Below are 19,108 nucleotides of genomic sequence, written 5' to 3' on the forward strand. Positions count from 1 at the left end.
TGCTTGAATGCTTGAATAAGTTCAAGTTGCTTAGTCCCGTAAGTAATAGTGGGCAAATTCTGCATGTCTCCTGTGGTCACAGAGGAGGAATCATGAACGTCTTCTGATGTCGTGGTAAAATCATGAATTTCTGCCGCGATACCGTACCGCTGGAATGTCCCCTCCTGCGATCGTTGGTGATATAGAGTGGACGTTATTTGAATCATGCATATCTTCTACATTCATGGAATCATCACCAATGTCTTCCATGATCGCAGTGAAAAAGTTACCGTGTCTTGAAATCGCGAAATTTTGTGGGGTTTCTGGGAACAACCTTTCGTTCCAGGAAAAAATCTCAAAAATAACCCGAACGATTTGATTAAAATGTAGTATGATATAGCCCTTTAAATTCTTAACAGAATGGTATAACTCCCATTTTTGTAAAAAATGTAAAAAGTAAAGTGTTTAAAAGGTATTGTTACTTTATTTTCGCATTAAAACACCATAAAATACATGATGAAAAATCTTATTAAAAAATCTGGTTTGATTAAAATTAGTATGGTTCTTCATCATAATTCTGAATCGTGTAAACTTCCGTGATTGTTTTAAAATTACGGTTCAACAAAAGTTTTTGTAATTTTTCATAAAAAATACCAGAGTTACTTCCACCGCTTACCCATGATAAAGGTTGTTGAGAAGCTAATGGTAGAAAGTTTTTATTTTCAAATCTGACACAGTTTATCCAGTGAACAATTGTAAAAATGAAGGCATGGTATTAAATAAATTAATGTAATATACCTCACCTTGTTAATATGACTGTAAAGGTTGGGGTTTTCTCCAGGTTGACGATAGCACAGTAAGTAACATCCAACATCCCTGGAGGCTCAGACCAGCTGTAAGTATGCAGATACAAAATCAGCAAAACATAGCATTTTGAATGCATATAAAATTAAAATAATGACAAATTATATAATCATAATAACTGTAATAAAAACTCTATTTAACCATTGGCTAAACTACATTCTAAGTGGATTCTAGTTAAGTCTGTGTCTAACACGCTCAACGTAATGGCGGCAAATTTATAGCAGACGGTTTTACAACAAAGATCCTGAATTCGGATTCCAAAAAATCCTAACCTCAACCAACTTCACTTAATCAGTTACAGTGAATCAGTAGGCCTATTCGGATTCAAGCAAGAAGAGAAGATACCAAAACGACCATTTCAGTTACGGGTTTTCTAGTTTTATCGAAAAAAATTAATTTGTCTACAAATGAAGCTCGAAGACAGCATGTCGCGAAAATATGGTGTATTAAACTGTCCGCCTACTGAGGACAGTGCTGCTATATGCCATAAGAGAGTGGATTGTGAATATGTTGATTTATCACAGATATTCCGTCAGCAATCAAAGGATTTCTCCAAACAATTTGCCCACATTTATGCTGTTCGTCTCAGCTCATTGAGGGACCCATTGGTTAAAAGGGCTTCTGCAAAATGGGGTATGTTAATTTTGAAATCCATTTGGTAAGTAGGCTAAGCCTAACCTCTTACATAGGCATAATAATTGATGCTCCTGGAAAAATCATTGTAACTTAATAGGAATAGGCCTAACCTCATTACTGTAAGTAAATTTGCCAACAAAAGCATCTTAGCTGAGGATAATCTTCCTGATGATGCGCCATTTTTAAATTCTCTTTATATGGGACGGCAAACATAAAACCAGCAAATAAACTGATAACTGAACTCATCCTACTCAAAACCCAAACTTCTATAAGTTATTGATTGTACAAATTGATTGATAAAACGATGAAGTCGGATAGCAAATTGATTGGTGAGTCGGTGGCTCAGTTGGTAGCGTCGCGGACTTCGGGCCCCAAGGCAGTAGTGTCGTGGGCTCGGATCCTGGTCACTGCCACAAACTTTTATCAGTACAGTTCACCTTTGTACTGTACCGGCTCACCCCTTGCTTTGCTGGATACGTTCCATGCACAGATCTGTAGTCTATGTGGACGGGCAAATGCAGGGTTAAAAGAGGCCGCCACTTCCTAGGAATCTTGGTATTTCCGCTCCCTTGCTCAGCGAGGGGAAATATGTGCTAAACTCTACAGGATGTTTCTTCCACTAAAAGTAGGCTATTTGACTTTACCATGTTTTGGGTTTAATTGTGACATTTCCATCGTCAATACTTAAGAAAAAAAGGAGATAAAAGTGTAGTTAATTTTGTAAATAATGGAAGCACCACTTTAGAATAATATTCTTCACTTAGTTTTATCAATATTTCAGGTTCTGACGTTAAAGTTTGTCGGTTAGTGGAACTGGAAAAAGCAGAGGGAGAAAAGTGTGTTATCATTGGAACCCTCTTTCTGGATCAACGTTTAAAACCGAGCATTCTGAAAGATATTAGTGAAGAAGTAAGTCAAAAATGTAGAATGTGCCGTATTTCCGTATATTTAGGTATCAAATATCCATAGGCTACTTGGTTTCCGATCATTATTTTATTATTTTTTTACATCCAGGCCTAAAAGAGCAGTTCTGCATTGAGTCTACAAACTGTCATAATATTGCTTAAAACTGTTAATTTTCAATAGGTAGTTTCAAAATAACTTTTAGGTAAAAATAGTTTAAATTCTGCTTAAAGGGGTTGTAAAATTTATTTTTCACATACTAAGGAAGTTTATAAATAAGCTCACTTTACACATTTCCAGATCTCTTCTACTAGGCTCACATGTAGCAAGGTCTCCGTCCAAACATAAATAAAAAGTATATTTATTTATTTTTGTATTGGTTCTGCCAGTTAGGAAGAATGTGTTTACTACATACCTAAACTAAAACAATATAATTTATGTTCTGTGGTTGTTCTGGGACCATTCAATTTATCCCTTCGTCAGTGTCTTTGATTTTAAAACACAATCAGTGACACACAGAGTCTTTTTGCAGGTGTTAAAACATTAGACACACAAACTTTTTTATACATTTTGATATAAAAAAGTATTAAAACCATGTATAATCAATGAAATTGTACATGGAATCAATTAAAACTCTTTAATTACATATTTATAATTAACGGTATCAGCATTCTGACACATACTTTATCCCATAAGCTTGTCAACAACCTTTATCATGGGTAAGCGGTGACGGTGTAATTAAAAATCTCAAAAGCTGCAATTACTTTTGAACCATAAGTGTTACAGCAATGGGGTGTTGTACTATTTTTTTAGAATTATAAGGACCATAACATATCAATTTTGATCAAAACCAGCTTATCTCCAAAAATCCGATTTTTTGTTATTTAATGGTTGGTTCTTCATGGGAAAATAACATAAGTACTTAACAATTCAGATATCACCCTTTAAACTCTTATTAGGGACTCCTTGTACTTATTTTACCATATATTGTGGGTAATATCTTAGATTATATTTTGATGAATGTCTTGTATTTACAGGCACAGCTGATTCCCCAGCCAATCCGCACAAACTTTGTGTCTGACACGGATACTTTGATCCTGGAAGACGAACTACAGCGAATTGTTCTCCATGGGAGTTTAGATGTCCACAAGGTGTGAATTAACTATTTTCTTTCTTGCGATAAATGGCAGGATAAGATATTGATAATGGTGAATTTTGAACTTTCAATGGAACGTTCATACTTTATTCAATTTTTTTCTCTTAGGGTAAAATCTGGCTTTATATGAATTAATAATTACAACTTACGTCAATCAATCCAGTATGTTTATGGAGGACGCACGTTTCGACCTTTAGGTCATCTTCTGCTCCGCTGTTGCACTGATGACCTAAAGGTTTAAACGTGCGTCCTCCATAAACATACTGGATTGATTGACGTAAGTTGTAATTATTAATTTAAACATCAATCCGTTTGCTACAAATCAATCATGCTGGCTTTATATGATCCATACAAATGGTATGTTTAAATTCCAATTTCCAAAGTTGATTGATATTACAAGGTGCGGCATAACTTTTTTTCAAAACTGAACAAAACCCATTGTACAATTTTAATGAAGTTTTTCTTTTGTTTATAATTATGGTCTTACTATCTTAAGTTTAGTAAGACCAATTACTCTACTCCCAATCCCCTATTCTCAACTAATTACCAATAATTATTTGATATGATTCAACCGATTGTAGTGTCATCACTCTTGCCAACATAAGAGGGATGTATCATGTTGGAAATTTTGTCCTTGATGTTGGTCTGCAAATCGTATAGAGTCATGCTCGGTGATTAGCTCAGTAGTACATGTTCTGTTTGTTGAAGGGGCCACAAAAATTAAAATAAGCTTTGTCACTGAAAAAAAAATAGTATATAAGAATGACTTTGAGGAAAACCTTATACGCTTTCCTTTAAGAATTTAAGTCCAGATAGTGCTTGCCCATCCGCCATTTTGTAATAGTAACATTGTAGACTTGTGAAGGATTCTTCCTCACAAAACAATCTGAAAGTCCAAGGACGGACGCATGTAATTTAGATTTGTTCTTTTGATGATTGAAATATATCCAATTAATAATTAAATAGGTCTCTACTTATAACCAACAATTAAGATTAGAAAAATATTTTCACCCCTAGCTTTAAAAAGTTTAAACATGATTCATGACCTGTCAAACGGTTCAAACTTGCTCTTTGAGATGAAACGTGAAACTGCAAATTAAATTATCTTTTACTTTCTTCCTCAGGTGGTTACGGGAGTCGTTTGTGCGGTGTTGGGAAAGGAAGAAGCAGAAGGGGGAAAGTTCCTTGTAGAGGATTGGTGTTTTGCCGGCGTCGAGACAATACCTCCTCTAATCAGCCCACCAAAGGACGATCAGTGAGTTAAATAGAAGAATGCTGATAAAATCTACAAAAAAAGTTTTACCAAATTATTTTGTGTTGGTGACAAAGTCTGTGGTGTAATGGTGTGGGAACGCAAGGGGAAAAGAACCTATATATTGGTAAGCGACCTGTATTTTTCAGTGAAAATGATGAGCATTCCCACACTGGAAAATTTACGACCACACCACTGGACCAAGCTACTCAAGGCTAGTATCTCACACTTAGGCTTACAATACAGCATATTTATGGTCCATATAGTTATTTATTCAGTCTATACAATATTGCAATAGACTTTGTTAAAGGTTTCCCTTATGAACCTATATCCTTAAATTTGTGATAGTTTGAATTGTAAGAAAATTCGAAAATTGTCTAAATAATATATAGTACAAATAGTTTTGTTTAGCATACTTAATGTAGTTATTATGTTATTTCAGTTTTTTAAATGTTTGAAACTTAAAAATCACTTTTAAGATGATTGAACCAGGCCTACTGTTCTTACTGTGTGGTTGTTTGAGAAGCACACTGGTGTAGTGATTTCCGTCCCCTCGGAGCTAGGTTCAGACCCCGACAATGTATTGTATCTGCGAGAATACCACAAGCACGACCCTCTAGGTCTAGCCTAAAGAAGTGTTGAATGGTTCCGGGCTGGTGTCCTAGGGTGTGAAGGTGAGATATAAATAACAACTTTTTTGTTGGCAGGTTTGTCGTGTTGGTCAGTTGCCTAGACTTGGCTGGAGGCACAGACCTGCTCAGTACGCAACTGTTGATAGATTGGCTGTCTGGTATGCTGGGCGAACCTGCGGACCAGGAACGAGCTGCCAAGGTTGTACGGGTCATCTTAGCGGGTAAATAAAATAATAATACCTACATCGCAGCAAACCTATAGACTAGAGCCGCTTTTACACTGGAGTTTAGTTAGGAACAAGTGTTTACAACTAATGTTTGTAACGTGCCGTTTTTCCCGCTCGGAATATATGCGCTATTCCGTGGTTAAAGCGGGAAAGACGTCACCAACTCTCGCCAGCGGATCGCTCAAGTCGGCGTGCTGGGAAGTTTCCAGGGTTCAGATAAAAATAATTTATTTAATTAACTCAACAACCTAGCACAGGTACAGATTTGTATTTACGCAAAAATGTAGTGTGAATCAGGTGTGAACTCAGTACCGGTAACCAACAACGCTACTGTACCATCATCATCGTTCACACCTGGGAACAGCTAATTAAATTAAATTTAAAAATAATGAAAACCCGTTCAATGAAATTTTGAAACAACTTAATGTTGCAGTTTCGTCAACCTCAACACTTAGAATATTACTTCTGAATATACTTAGCGTGCTTCACCCGACCTCGTGTTTGCACGACCTGCAGAGACGGGTTCAACTTTGCCCGCTTTGCCGCAGCAGTTCAACACCTACTGAATATCCCGGCAAAATAATCGCTAAAACCCCGTCACCCTCAATCTATATTATAAACACACTATTAAACGATGTATTTATATGTATTGAATCTTTAACAAATCCCGTGCGAGCCCTAGCATACGCTATCACACAGTCTTCAACAGGTTCTAACACCCAATAAAGGATTCCAGCCAAACTAATAAAGTGAGGGTTTATCGCTAAATAATAAAAAATAATAGTACACACTATTAAGATAAAGCCGGTGAATTACCTGTATACTCCAGGGATCTTCGCTAACACAATAAAGCACACGTAAATTCACTTTAGGCAAAACCACTACTGAGCTACTGAACACTAGTAACGTCCTAACGCTGGAAATCGCAGAATTAGAATGTCGTCGCATCCCTAGCCCACAAGGGATCTTCCCTACTTCCCCCTCCCTAACCCCTTAGGGATGGGGAATCAGCTGATTCACTTCCCAGCTGATCGGTGACGTCACGAGTTCAAAATTGGCGCTGTCACAACACAACGCCAAGACAGCCGACTAGTGGTACAGGTTATGTTGTTACTGTTGTTATTCACCTGCGCCGACTGTGAAATTATACTGCGGAACTTTAATATCGTCTCTGGTTTAAACAAAAAGTATAATTTCCACCCGTGACGTGTAGCTTAGTGTGCGACAAAGTGTATGCATGTTATGTAGTGATATTGTATTGGTGATCGCGGTTCACCACCCTAGCCTAACCAACAACTTTGACCGTACTTCCCAAAGGTGTATATTAGGCATGGGGGTTACACAGAAACGGTTTATCACTCGTTTTGTACACAACGATGCAATACTGTGACTTGTGAATCTAAAAAATAGTGTCTTTAGTGATTTTTCCAAAAGTGAGGTTATCCCTACTTCAACCCTAGGATAGGCCTAGAACAGCCTATTTACCTTACCATGATAGGTTTACCACTATCACCAACCAGGTATGGAATAGGCCTACTGATAATTAAATAATAAATATAAAAACTTAACCCCTCTATAATTTTAACCCATTACATGTTTGTAAAAAACCAAGAAACACTTGCTTTTTGAACAGAAACATTTCAAGTGTTTACAACAAAAATTCTCATAAGAAGTAGGTAGGGATCAAAGGATGTTCCAAACATAAGGAAACATTTGTTGTGGAAAAAATTGTACTGTACTGTACTTCTATGCTGTTTACAACACTTCCCCACTACCCCACCGCCTACTGACCCGCGCCTACTCACCACCACGTACGTGACCATCTCAAGGGGGACTGATCTTGTGTTCTCGGGAACGGTGATTCAATTGTTTCCAACTAAATCAAAGTAAAGTGCACTATCTGTTGAAACTTTTTTTTAGAAACAAGTGTTGCCGACAAAATGCTCCAAACATTTGTTCAAAATTCTAGTATAAACGCGGCTTAAGCGAATGTCCATTTTCCCTCTAAATATTTCCCGAAACATGTCAGATTTATTCCCTTTTTGAGTAAAATTAGGAACAAGTATTTATGTGAGTCACATGAAAGCTGATATGTTTTTATAGTTCAATGATATTAGCCTAGTTCAAAATTAATACATTTGCCAAATTTTGTCAAAATATCCTATACTCTAATACGAGCAATGTTTGCTTGTATGTATGCTTGCTTGCTTGCTTGCTTGCAGAAAGATCTCGAAAACGGCTCCGACGATTTTCTTCAAATCTTGTAAATAGTTTATTTTTGGCCTAAAAACAAGTTTCATGCAGTTAGAACTGCCAACAAAAATCTAATTACGTAGAAAAACGAAACTGAAAGTCACATTTTTTTAACATTAGTCTTATGGGTTGCTAAGTAACCATGTTGGTTGAATTAAATAACATGGAAAAGGTAAACAAAAGACTTGAAGTTGTAGCACGTGTTCATAATAAACCAACTACCCACAGTATACTAGCAAATTACAAATACAGTACAAAAGGAAAAACATCACTTGTTAATATTGAGCAAAGATTATACCAAAGATTGATTATACTTAAGATTACTCGAGACTTTGTAGTCAAGGGTAGCAGTGCGAAGTCTAGGATCTGTTTATGACGAATACATTAAGGTATCTGCAATCCTAAAATGCTATGGGAAGGGAAGGAAACAGGTCCGTGACGTAGGAAGTAGTGAAGGAAGTAGTAAAGGCAATCATAAAATGCTATGGGAATAGAGGGAAACAGGTCCGTGACGTAGGAAGTGATGAAGGAAGTAGTAAATGCGAGCAGTCCGGAGTGTGGGGACTGTTTATGACGATAAGATTAGGGTATCTGCAATCCTAAAATGCTATGGGAAGGGAGGGAAACAGGTCCGTGACGTAGGAAGTGGTGAAGGAAGTAGTCAAGGCGAGCTGTCCGGAGTGTGGGAACTGTTTATGACGATTAGATAAGGGTATGGGCTATCCTAAAATGCTATGGGAAGGGAGGGAAACAGGTCCGCGACGTAGGAAGTGGTGATGGAAGTAGTCAAGGCGAGTTGTCCGGAGTGTGGGAACTGTTTATGACGATTAGATTAAGGTATCTGCAATCTTTAAATGCAATGGGAAGGGAGGGAAACAGGTCCGCGACGTAGGATGTGGTGAAGGAAGTAGTCAAGGCGAGCTGTCCGGAGTGTGGGAACTGTTTATGACGATTAGATTAATGTATCTGCAATCTTTAAATGCAATGGGAAGGGAGGGAAACATGTTTGCGACGTAGGAAGTGGTGAAGGAAGTAGTAAAGGCGATTAGTATGGAGTGTGGGAACTGTTTATGACGATTAGATTAACGTATCTGCAATTCTGAAATGCTATGGGAAGGGAGAAAAACAGGTCCGCTACGTTGGAAGTGGTGAAGGAAGTAGTCAAGGCGAGCTGTCCGGAGTGTGGGAACTGTTAATAACGATTAGATTAAGGTATCTACAATCTTAAAGTGCTATGGGAATGGAGGGAAACAGGTCCATGACGTAGGAAATGGTGTAGGACATTGTAAAGGCGAGCCGTGTGGAGTTTGGGAACAGATTTATGTATCTCCGATACTAAGACTGCTTTCAGAGTGAACTAATGATTTTCTCCGATTAAAGCTCGGTCCCCAGGTACTATCTATTAACAAGGTAACTATGTTATAAAACATTGCAAAATTATTACCAAAATATCACTAGGCTAATTGTAAACAATTTATAATGTAGTGTCAGTTTGCAGAAATAATCTTTCTCTAAACTTAAAACAGCTGACTGTTATTTAAATAATGGTAATGTTTTAAATAACTAAACATTCTCACTGATTTAGTAAATACTGGAAAAATATTTTAATCTTGATCTGTGCTCAAATTATTCCGGGAGTAGGTAGCACAAATTGTTATCAAACACACAAAGGAAGACAGATAAAGACTCGTTTTGGCTTTATTAGGATCTGAACTGTAAATATAACCAAAAACTCCATCATTCTGAGGAGTGTCCGGACAAGATTGTAATATTTATTTATTTAATTCAGAATTATGGGCAGAATATGGATCAAGCTGTCGTCGTTCTTTTAAGGAATTAAAAATAATGCCATTGACTTCTTTGTACATCTATGAAACAGTAAATTTTGTTCATTTAAATAATACACTTTTTGATGAATTTAGACCCACTCATAGTTATAATACCCGAAACCCAAATCTGCTAAATTATCCAATTGATAGACACTCTCATTTTGTAAAAAAACCCCATCTATATGGGGATTTGTCTATATAATAAGATCCCCTCAAAAATAAAATCCTATACACCACAAAAATTTAAAATTTGGACTAAATCATTATTGGTGGAGAAATCATATTACTTCCTGGCAGATTTCCTAAATGACCGTGATATTGATTGACCATTAGTTTATGTAAAATATGACACAGAATGTTTTTTATTGTTTTTTTCTCTGATATTGCTTCAAGATCTTTATTTAAATTTGTCTTTTTTCTAACTTGTCTGAATTGGTAACTTTCTCTCAATTGTATTGTTCTTGTTGTATTTTGTTGTAACTTATTACTTTTAGTTTTTATAACGTATTGATTGACCATGCATCTGTTCACCATTGCCTTTGTAAAGAAGAATGTTTTATGCAATAAAATACTTATGACTTATGACTTATGACTTCAGGAAACAGTGTGAGGAGTGATGTGGAAAAGAAGGAAGATAAAGTGACGAAAACCACAACAATAGAAAGTTCTTCATCTTCTCTTTCAGCAGTCAAACTCCTCGATGGATTTTTGAACCAGCTTGTGGTAAAGAAATATAAATTTGATATTTTCTATTCTTAGTTGTATCCTCCAGGGGACCGTAATTACTTTTTATTGTGGTATTAATTTTTTCGCGCTAATGATTAAGTTTTCTGAGATAGTCCAGTTTGAAAATGTAACCATTTAATAATTTTTAATATCCTAAAGCACAGTCATAAGTGCATGAAACATGTTCGAGAAGCTGAACTAGATTTTTATTTCCTTAGGCGAATAAAATCAGTTGGAGTCAAGGACATCATTTACCTGATGCACGTAACTTTCATCTTTAAAAAACAAAAACTTAACTTCCAAAACAGATTGTCATTCGTTTGTATAACAAAATCTATGTAACCTAACCTAATCTATAGTCCACCCTTAGGTTGGATTAGGTTAGGTTAGATTAGTTTACAAGACGTGGTCGGTATGATACCAAAGTACCTTAATTAGTTTCTAGTTAGCTTACGAAACGGTTCAGTATAAGGTAATTAATTAATGGTTAATCATTCAAGCAAAAGGTTGATTTTTACACTTCCTGTTCAACCTACTGTCTGGTCATAAAGTATAGATACTCGAGTTTGAGCTTTTATTGCAACATAACAAGTAGACGTAGAAAAATACAAGTTACATCATAATTTTAAGAATTTATTTCTGCGTTTATGTGTGTTGATTTACAATGTTTTATGCAGTTTTTCAACTCAGCCTTTCAGCGGGTTGAGTGAAAAAAGTACAGGTTTTTCGGCGGTTTACCAACAACGGGCGACTTTAACATTTTATAACAAAATACCCCCGCCGCAGCAAACCTGACGCCTAAGCGAATTTCAATTTGGCTGAATTGATTTTCAATTGATCTATTTAAATAACATTAGGTTTAACCTAGGTTTGCTGCTACAAGGAAACTAATAAAGTGTGTGTTTCAGGTAAAATAATTATTGCTTAGTATAAAATGAATATATTTGCCAAGTTTGATCAAAAGATATCCATAAACAAGCAAACTACAACATTTTACAATATTCTCCATAAGAATAACATGGGAATTTAAAATTTACGATTTTTTTAGTTTTCTCCGTAGCCAATAACCGTACAAAAACACTTTGATATACTGAATTGTTTGTTTTTTAAGCTCTTTAAGAAGGTTTAGAGAAAAATTGGGAAATTTTGTGTTTTGAGGGTCAAAAGTGAGAAAAACCAATTTTTACCCCATAAAACCCCCCATAAAACCCTGTTCCCATGGTCCGATCATGCTGGATCGCGAACTCATTCAAGTTTATCCCGCCTTACACCTTCAAACCAAATTTCATCAAAATCGGATAAAAATTACTCAAGTTATCGTGTTCACGGACACATATATATATATATATATATATATATACATATATAAAAATTTGAACGAGTGGTGTTTTTGGCCTCTGGGGACATCAAAATGAAAAAGTAAATCGGTCCCGGGCCTAAGTCTTACCATGAGACCTACGGTAATAGCTACTTCCCTATAGGGAAATTCGCTAAAACTACTGATCATATCGTCATGCGTTTTTTATAGCTTTTAGAACATATACTTATAACGCATATTTATAAGTTTTAGAATTTTTCGTCAATACAAAAAAAAATCTGTTATGGTTTTAGTAAAGGCATTTTAGTTCCGCGACGGGACAAGTTAGGAACTCCGATGAAAGCTTAAATTAAAGCTCTTAAAAAGATACAAATGAAAAGTTAAGTTACACATTAGCTAAGTGGTGTTTAATATTTAAAATGGACGTATAATCAAAGTTGATCTGAAACGCAATAGTGCATGCAATTTTTACCGCTATCTGCAGGCAGGAAGTTCTCCCTGCCCGGGACTAGGTTTTGCAGCATGGACGCTCGAACGATGAATCATACTTAAATACCTACCTTCCCCTACAATGTTATTATTGTGGGTTGAACATATTTTCCTCAGTCTGTCTGTGTTGTTCGTTGTAGTCAAGATGCCCAGAGCGCCCCATTTATCAGAAGCTAAAATCACTATGATTTTAAAGGCGATATGTTTTGTTTTAAAAAACGAAGGTGTCAGGTGTAATGTCAAGCAATATTCAGTTTATCAAAAGGTTTCAGAATGCGTTGGGAAGTCGATTGCAACAGTGAACATATGGTTAGGGGTAGGTATATTGTAGTGATGAGGTCCCGGCGGTTTGGTCCGTGCTGCCAAAACCGGTCCCGGGCAGGGGGCCTGCGGATCAATAGCAGTACAAATTTCATGCACTATTGCGTTTCAGATCAGCTTTGATTATACGTCCATTTTAATTACTAAACACCACTTAAGAACTTTAATTTAAGTTTTCATCAGAGTTTCTAACTTGTCCCGTCGCGGAAATAAAATGCCTTTACAAAAACCATAACAGGTTTTTTTTTGTTTTGACGAAAAATTCTAAAACTTATAAATATGCTTTATAAGTATATGTTCTAAAAGCTATAAAAATTTCATAATGATAAGATCAGTAGTATTTTTGTTATAAAACGTTAAAGTTGCCCGTTGTTGGTAAATCGTCGAAAAACCTGTACTTTTTTAATTCAACCCGCTGAAAGGCTGAGTTGAAAAATTTTAAACCAACACACATAAACGCAGAAATAAGTTCGTAAAATTATGATGTAACTTGTATTTTTCTACGACTACTTGTTACGTTGCAATAAAAGCTCAAACTCGAGTATCTATACTTTTTGACCCGACAGTAGGCTTTGTCTCGATAGTCGATAGTTTAACTTAAACTTGTTTTGGAAAGAGTCACTTTAGGCTCTAGTAATTCAATATACTATTTTATGACTCCTCTACTTCAATGTAAAAACCGCTGCTCTGTTACACTGGCAGATAATTTGGTGGTTTCTTTTCAGCAATTTGTCGACGTAGACATCATGCCGGGAGAGTTTGACCCAACCAACCATACACTGCCTCAACAGCCGTTACATTACTGCATGTTCCCAAATGTGAGTGCTGTATATCTTAGGTTTTACATTAGGAATGATGGGAATTATCTTTTATTTCGGGACGGAACAGGGTATAGCCTATATTTCCTTCCTGATCCTCAAGATGAGATTTTCCTAGTGTGCACAAAAAAAAATTTCTTTTTTAAATATCTTTGTAAATAGGTTTTGGATTAGGCCTAATGAGAACGGAAAGTAAATAAAAGAAACGTCTTATAACTATATCTACTAGTGTACCTGTTGCTCGAATTCGAGCAATTGCTAATTATAGGGGTTATTTTAAAACGAATAACAGTCATAATTTCTGATGACTTTAAAAGATTCGACTGAAAGATTATGGAAATACTCAAGATGTACATAACAGATCAATATACAGTAGACCCCCTCTTAACCGACCCTAATGGGACCGGACCTAGGTCGGATGACTCAAAAGGTCGGTTAAAACGGGCAATCCCTAAAATGATAACATAATGAATTGCTATTCATTTGGAATTATATAATCATTATTTTGAAGTCATACTTGCATTATTTATAAAATAAACTACTCTTATCTCCTTTTTCGTATTGATAGAAAAGTCACAAATAAACACAAAACACGGTTAAGTCAAATAGGCCTACTTTCAGTGGAATATATTATAGTACTATAAAGTCAATGGTACTAGGCAAGAGTCAATAAAAATTCCTATTTTAATAACATTAGAACTGTAATGTATTAATTGATGCTTTCCAAATCCATCATAATACAGTATAGAACCTTTTGTCAAAATTAAAGATACAAGCAACTATTTTGTTACAAGACAGGATGTTTATTTATAGCCTCTCAATAGAAGCTCGAGGCACAAAAACCATCTTGATCTTGGAGTTGTTAACCCCCCTTCCCTGCCCTCCCTACAAGTTGCATTGTTTGTTTACTCCAGCGATAAGATAATCAGTTCTCAAAATCGTAACGCACTTTACGATGTTATAAATTTTCCGCAAAGATAACAAACTGACAACATGTTATATTTTTTGTGATCAATACAAAATAACTTATTCTTAGTCATATCCTGTGGAGATAAGCGTATGGTTCAGTTCTCATCGCCCAGCGTGGGAGCGGAAATGCCAAGATTCTTAGAAAGCGGCGGTTAAACCGAACTGCTCTCAAAGCAAGGTCGGTTAAAACAAACTGTATTATTTTACGATCGAAGGCGGATAATCCGATTATCGATTAATACGAGGTCGGATAAGAGGGGGTCTACTGTAATCAACATTTCTTGTAAATATCTTATAATTTTTCAAAAGCTGATCTTGTTTTTTAGTGTTTTCTACAAATAGCCTTACTCATAGCCGCATTAGGTTGTCCATAACCGCAATTATAAATAAAAATATAAAAAAACATTGTTTCTATTTCTTCTCCTTGGTGGTGTTCTATGACTTTCCTATGTTTCCATAGTTTGCAAATCGGCTCTTTCAATGATTACCAAGAAATGTAGCACATTGTAAATTCAGTTTTCTTTTTAGTATATCATAAATTATTCAGGGTCTCTAGCTTTTTTCCTTTGTAATATATACGAAAAACCAAATTCAAATAGTAACTATTTCATTTCAACCAAGTCAGTAAATGTTTGTAGCAAACTGTTACATTAGCAAACTTATTGACTGTTTTCAAATAACATATGTTCTTCTTCTCACTAATTTCTGACAACAGCTGGAGTTTCATAGCAATGTTTGTTTCCCATGTTAATCTTATGGAGAAATACAAAACTTAAAAGGGCCCCAAGGCCTGTTTGATTAATGAGACTAAACTGTATTAAAATAGCCTACATAGTAAATTTTTGAAATGACAAATATTTGGACTCTGAATCAATCCAAACAATTAATCACGTAATTCTCATCACAGGCTTCTAGGTTCAAGAGTCTGCATGGCGTCACCAACCCATACAGCTGTTTGGTCAACGGACGCCGGATCACCGGCACTTCTGGTCAACCGGTTATGGATATCATCCGATTCACCCGGATGAGTGATCCGTTGGATACTCTACATCAAACCCTGGAGTGGGGCCATCTCTCCCCTACCTCCCCGGATACTCTGCGTAAGTGGCGATTGATATTGAATTTATCAACGGCATCAAGTCATCGATGTATTTATAAATAAACGTTATCAGCAAACTTACACACACTTTCCCTAGCTTATCTTAAACCCTTATAACGGGCAAGCGTTGGGTGTCACTATGATATTTTATGGGAAAAATAGAAAAAGTTGCGATAATTTTTTAACCATAATTTTTACAGCATTGGAGATATAATGATTATACCATATTGTTTTTAGTTTAAAGGACTATAACATGCTATATTGTAAACAAATTCATTAAAACCGGTTTGTTCATAATCTGATTTTGTCCACAATTTTAAGGGTTTTTACCAAAAACCCACAATTAAAAGTTAAAATATAAACAAATTAAAAAACCTGGAGATACCATAAACTAGTGGTACTCAAATGGGCTACCGAAAAAAATCAACAACATATTCAAAATTGGACAACAGATGTAGTCCGTAGCTCTGTGCACATCTACACACACAGATGCAATCATACAAACACACATACACACAGACATCCCTTTAGAATTTTGACAAAAACTATACTTTCTATATACTATCTACTGAGGAAGAAGCTAAACATTTATACTGTAGATTTTCAATGAAGTGATTTTCTGTGTTATCTGACTATTGGTTTATGCAGACGATCAAGTACCATAAAATCCCGTTATATTTTTGCAAGGTATGACAACATATCCTAGTGATAACACCTTCTGCCACTTTTTTTGCTCTCGGAAGGTACGAGCTGAGGCATCCACACTGGACTATATTTTCTGATAGTTTTACCATGCTCCATACTGTACCACCATAATTCATCTATTCCTTATACCTACACACTCCTCTACCAGCCCTCACTGCCTAGTCAAAGTTATTTGTGATGATAGCTTCTAATGGTAAAAGTAGTTTAACCTTCCAGAGTTCGCATCACGGAAGTAACCTCCAGGGATGTTTTATTTTTCCCGCAGTGTGATTGTCACTGTACCTCACACAACTTATTCCTAGAATCAAGTGAAGGTCAAAACTCACCACTATTTTATATTTGTTAGTTTTGTAAGAGAAATTAGCTTCCGTGTGCGCTCTTATATTAGAACATTTGATAGAATAATAGTTTAATTTTATATTTATAAAATCAAATTAAGTTATTTTATAATTAAGAGCTCACTAAACACATTTTTGATGTTTAAAATTAAATATAAAACTTAATTTGTGCACTAAAATACAAATTTTAGATCATAAATGTTTGTTTTTATTGATCTGGAAGTAACCTCCAGGTGCGCCTTCCCATTTTGAAAACCAATGCGCCCTCTGAAAGGTTAAATGGGAGACAAACTTGTTATTTGAACCATGTAAAAGTAAAAAGACTCACATTTGATTTTATGTTTATATGTTAATCAAAATTATTTTTACTTTCAGAGTGGATGTAGTAAAAGATAAAAATATCCTTCAATTTTAGTATTATTCTGTTAAATAATGTATTAGTCCTTGGTAATAACTCCCAAGAAAAAATTTATCTAGATTTTTATAGAAAACTTTTTAAAACTACATCTGACTTTGCAGCATGCTACCCGTTCTACGAGCGAGATCCGTTCATCCTGGAAGCCAGGCCTGATGTTTATTTTGCCGGCAATCAGGAAACATTCCAGACGAAACTAGTCGAAACACTCAATGGTGAGGATAAACCTTTGTAACCTATTTTGGTTACAAATTAAACCTAATTAGGTTACGAACCTTATTAGGTTTGTTAGATGTAAAGAAGGATAACTTTAATTTACTAACATTAATTTTAACTATCCCACAACTTGCTGTTGAAAATCACCTGGCCAATTACAAAAAATGTTTCTCACTGACCAACTTTTTATGTTATTTCACAAAGTTTTTGTTGTGTCAAACTTATTTAGATTCATTTATGCCCTCACCATTTGTAGATAATTTTGTACCAAATTCCTAAATTTTAGTATTTTATCTCAACAACACCAAAGCCTGGTCTACATGGGTAGAGTTGTTGGTTGTGTAGAGTTTATAGTAGAGCTACTTTCTCGTCCACACTACCGATTTTAAACAACCGACTGTTCACACATAGAGTGTTGATGATAGTTTGTGAACTGTGTGTTCCCCTCCATTCCCAAAATGAGTGTTCAAAACCAGCCAAAAGACAGTGTCACTCTACTAGAAACTCTACGGCCAAGGGATCACGTTTACACAAGTATATAGTGTGCAGGAGTGTGAGAATTTTGCTAGTGGTGGGGGAAGTAGAGTAGAGCTACTTTCCAACATGCTGCTAGTATCTGTATTCTTCCACCTACTAGGCTCCTAGTGAAAGTTTAAATAGAAACTCTACCCTACCCTTTTAAACCAGGCTTATATATATATTTGTCAGTTTATTGAAATATGGCAAATTTAATATTTCATCGGTTGCGTGCAGAGAGATGTCCTTTTACGGTGTATGCTGTACGGTATTGCCAGTCTATTTTGTTCTTTGGTCGCCGATGGTAACCTTATTCTCAATAGCAGCTGATTCTGTTTTAGGTGATGGAGAGGTCCACAAGGTGCGGCTAATCTGTTTGCCAAGTTTCGCCAAAACCGCAACATGCGCTGTTGTCAACCTCGCAAATTTAGACTGTCATACAATGAACTTTGAAGTGGGAATGCAATAGTTCATGATAATAGAATTGTAAATAGGTCGCTATATTTTTCGAAGTATTTTTATAGCGAAACCGTAGGGATAGAAACGTAAATAAAGTTGTGTCACATTTCAATGATTACAAATCGCTAGTATTTTACATGTAATAAATAACTTGTTTCAAACTTATGTCCATATAGTGTACAGTTTGGTTTTGTACAAAATAGTTGTTAGGCTTTTCTGTTAAGTGTAGAAAAGTGAGTTTAATTCTTACAATAATGAAAATGTTTATTGTTGGAACGAATACACCTATGTACAGTCAACTCCATCTTGTTTTGAAAACTCAGGAATGGACCATTTTTGGAGTTTAAAAAGTCAAAGCCACTTGAAGTCAACATGATAGTAAACTACTCAGTTTCAAAACTGCAGATTATGAGTGAAACATTGAGCCATCTAAAATCCAATCCAAACAAATCTCAACAATAGGAAGAAGTCTTCTGTAATATTTTATTATGAATCTCCTACTTTTTGTCAGCTTTCAGATTCAGACACATCCTTAGATTTTCCACTGTTAGGCCTAGTCTAATATTGTTCAGTAAAATTTGCTAGGCAACATTTATACAGGGTGATTGACATAAGTGTGCCAGCCGTTTTATTCGAAAACTATAAGAGATATCAAAAAAAGTTAAATGGTAAGTGCCTTGGATTTTTTATTTAAAAAATTATAGTCAAGTCAAAAAAAATATTTTAGCCGCCATTTTTCCAATATGGCCGCCAACTTTGATTTTTCTTATGAAACACCCTGTATTTTATGATGTATTCTGGTAGAAAAAGTAATTTTAAGACGATTTTATTGTTGTGATTTTTTTCATAAACCTAACCGTTTCAAAGATAATAATGGATTAAGTTGTGAAATTTTGATTGGTTTTCGAACAAAACAGCTGGCATGCTTGCTTAGGCCTTTATCGAAACTCTTTCTCATGCAGAAATTTCAAAACTTTAACCATTATTA

General features: G+C 35.5%; 1 protein-coding gene across 1 annotated transcript; it reads left to right on the top strand.

The window, feature by feature from the left end:
• The first annotated feature begins 1,169 nt into the window (after positions 1-1,169).
• Positions 1,170-18,770, top strand: LOC128990044 (DNA polymerase delta subunit 2-like). Its single transcript, XM_054412273.1, has 10 exons — positions 1,170-1,476; positions 2,261-2,388; positions 3,420-3,533; positions 4,663-4,793; positions 5,498-5,643; positions 10,330-10,454; positions 13,311-13,403; positions 15,280-15,472; positions 17,034-17,144; positions 18,003-18,770. Exons 1-10 carry the CDS (start codon positions 1,251-1,253, stop codon positions 18,128-18,130), a joined length of 1,395 nt encoding a protein of 464 aa, XP_054268248.1. The 5' UTR covers positions 1,170-1,250; the 3' UTR covers positions 18,131-18,770.
• Positions 18,771-19,108: the final 338 nt, after the last annotated feature.

The sequence above is a fragment of the Macrosteles quadrilineatus genome, unplaced genomic scaffold (genome assembly GCF_028750875.1).
Source record: "Macrosteles quadrilineatus isolate MER2022 unplaced genomic scaffold, UCM_ALF_1.0 Scaffold_1__1_contigs__length_201487025, whole genome shotgun sequence".
Classification (NCBI taxonomy): Eukaryota; Metazoa; Arthropoda; class Insecta; order Hemiptera; family Cicadellidae; genus Macrosteles; species Macrosteles quadrilineatus.

Excerpts from the sequence above, each read along its gene's own strand:
- LOC128990044 (XM_054412273.1), top strand. The coding sequence starts at position 1,251 with ATGAAGCTCGAAGACAGCATGTCGCGAAAATATGGTGTATTAAACTGT. Across the intron at positions 1,477-2,260 it reads AAGGGCTTCTGCAAAATGGG|GTTCTGACGTTAAAGTTTGT; the intron begins GTATGTTAATTT and ends TCAATATTTCAG. Across the intron at positions 15,473-17,033 it reads TACCTCCCCGGATACTCTGC|CATGCTACCCGTTCTACGAG; the intron begins GTAAGTGGCGAT and ends CTGACTTTGCAG.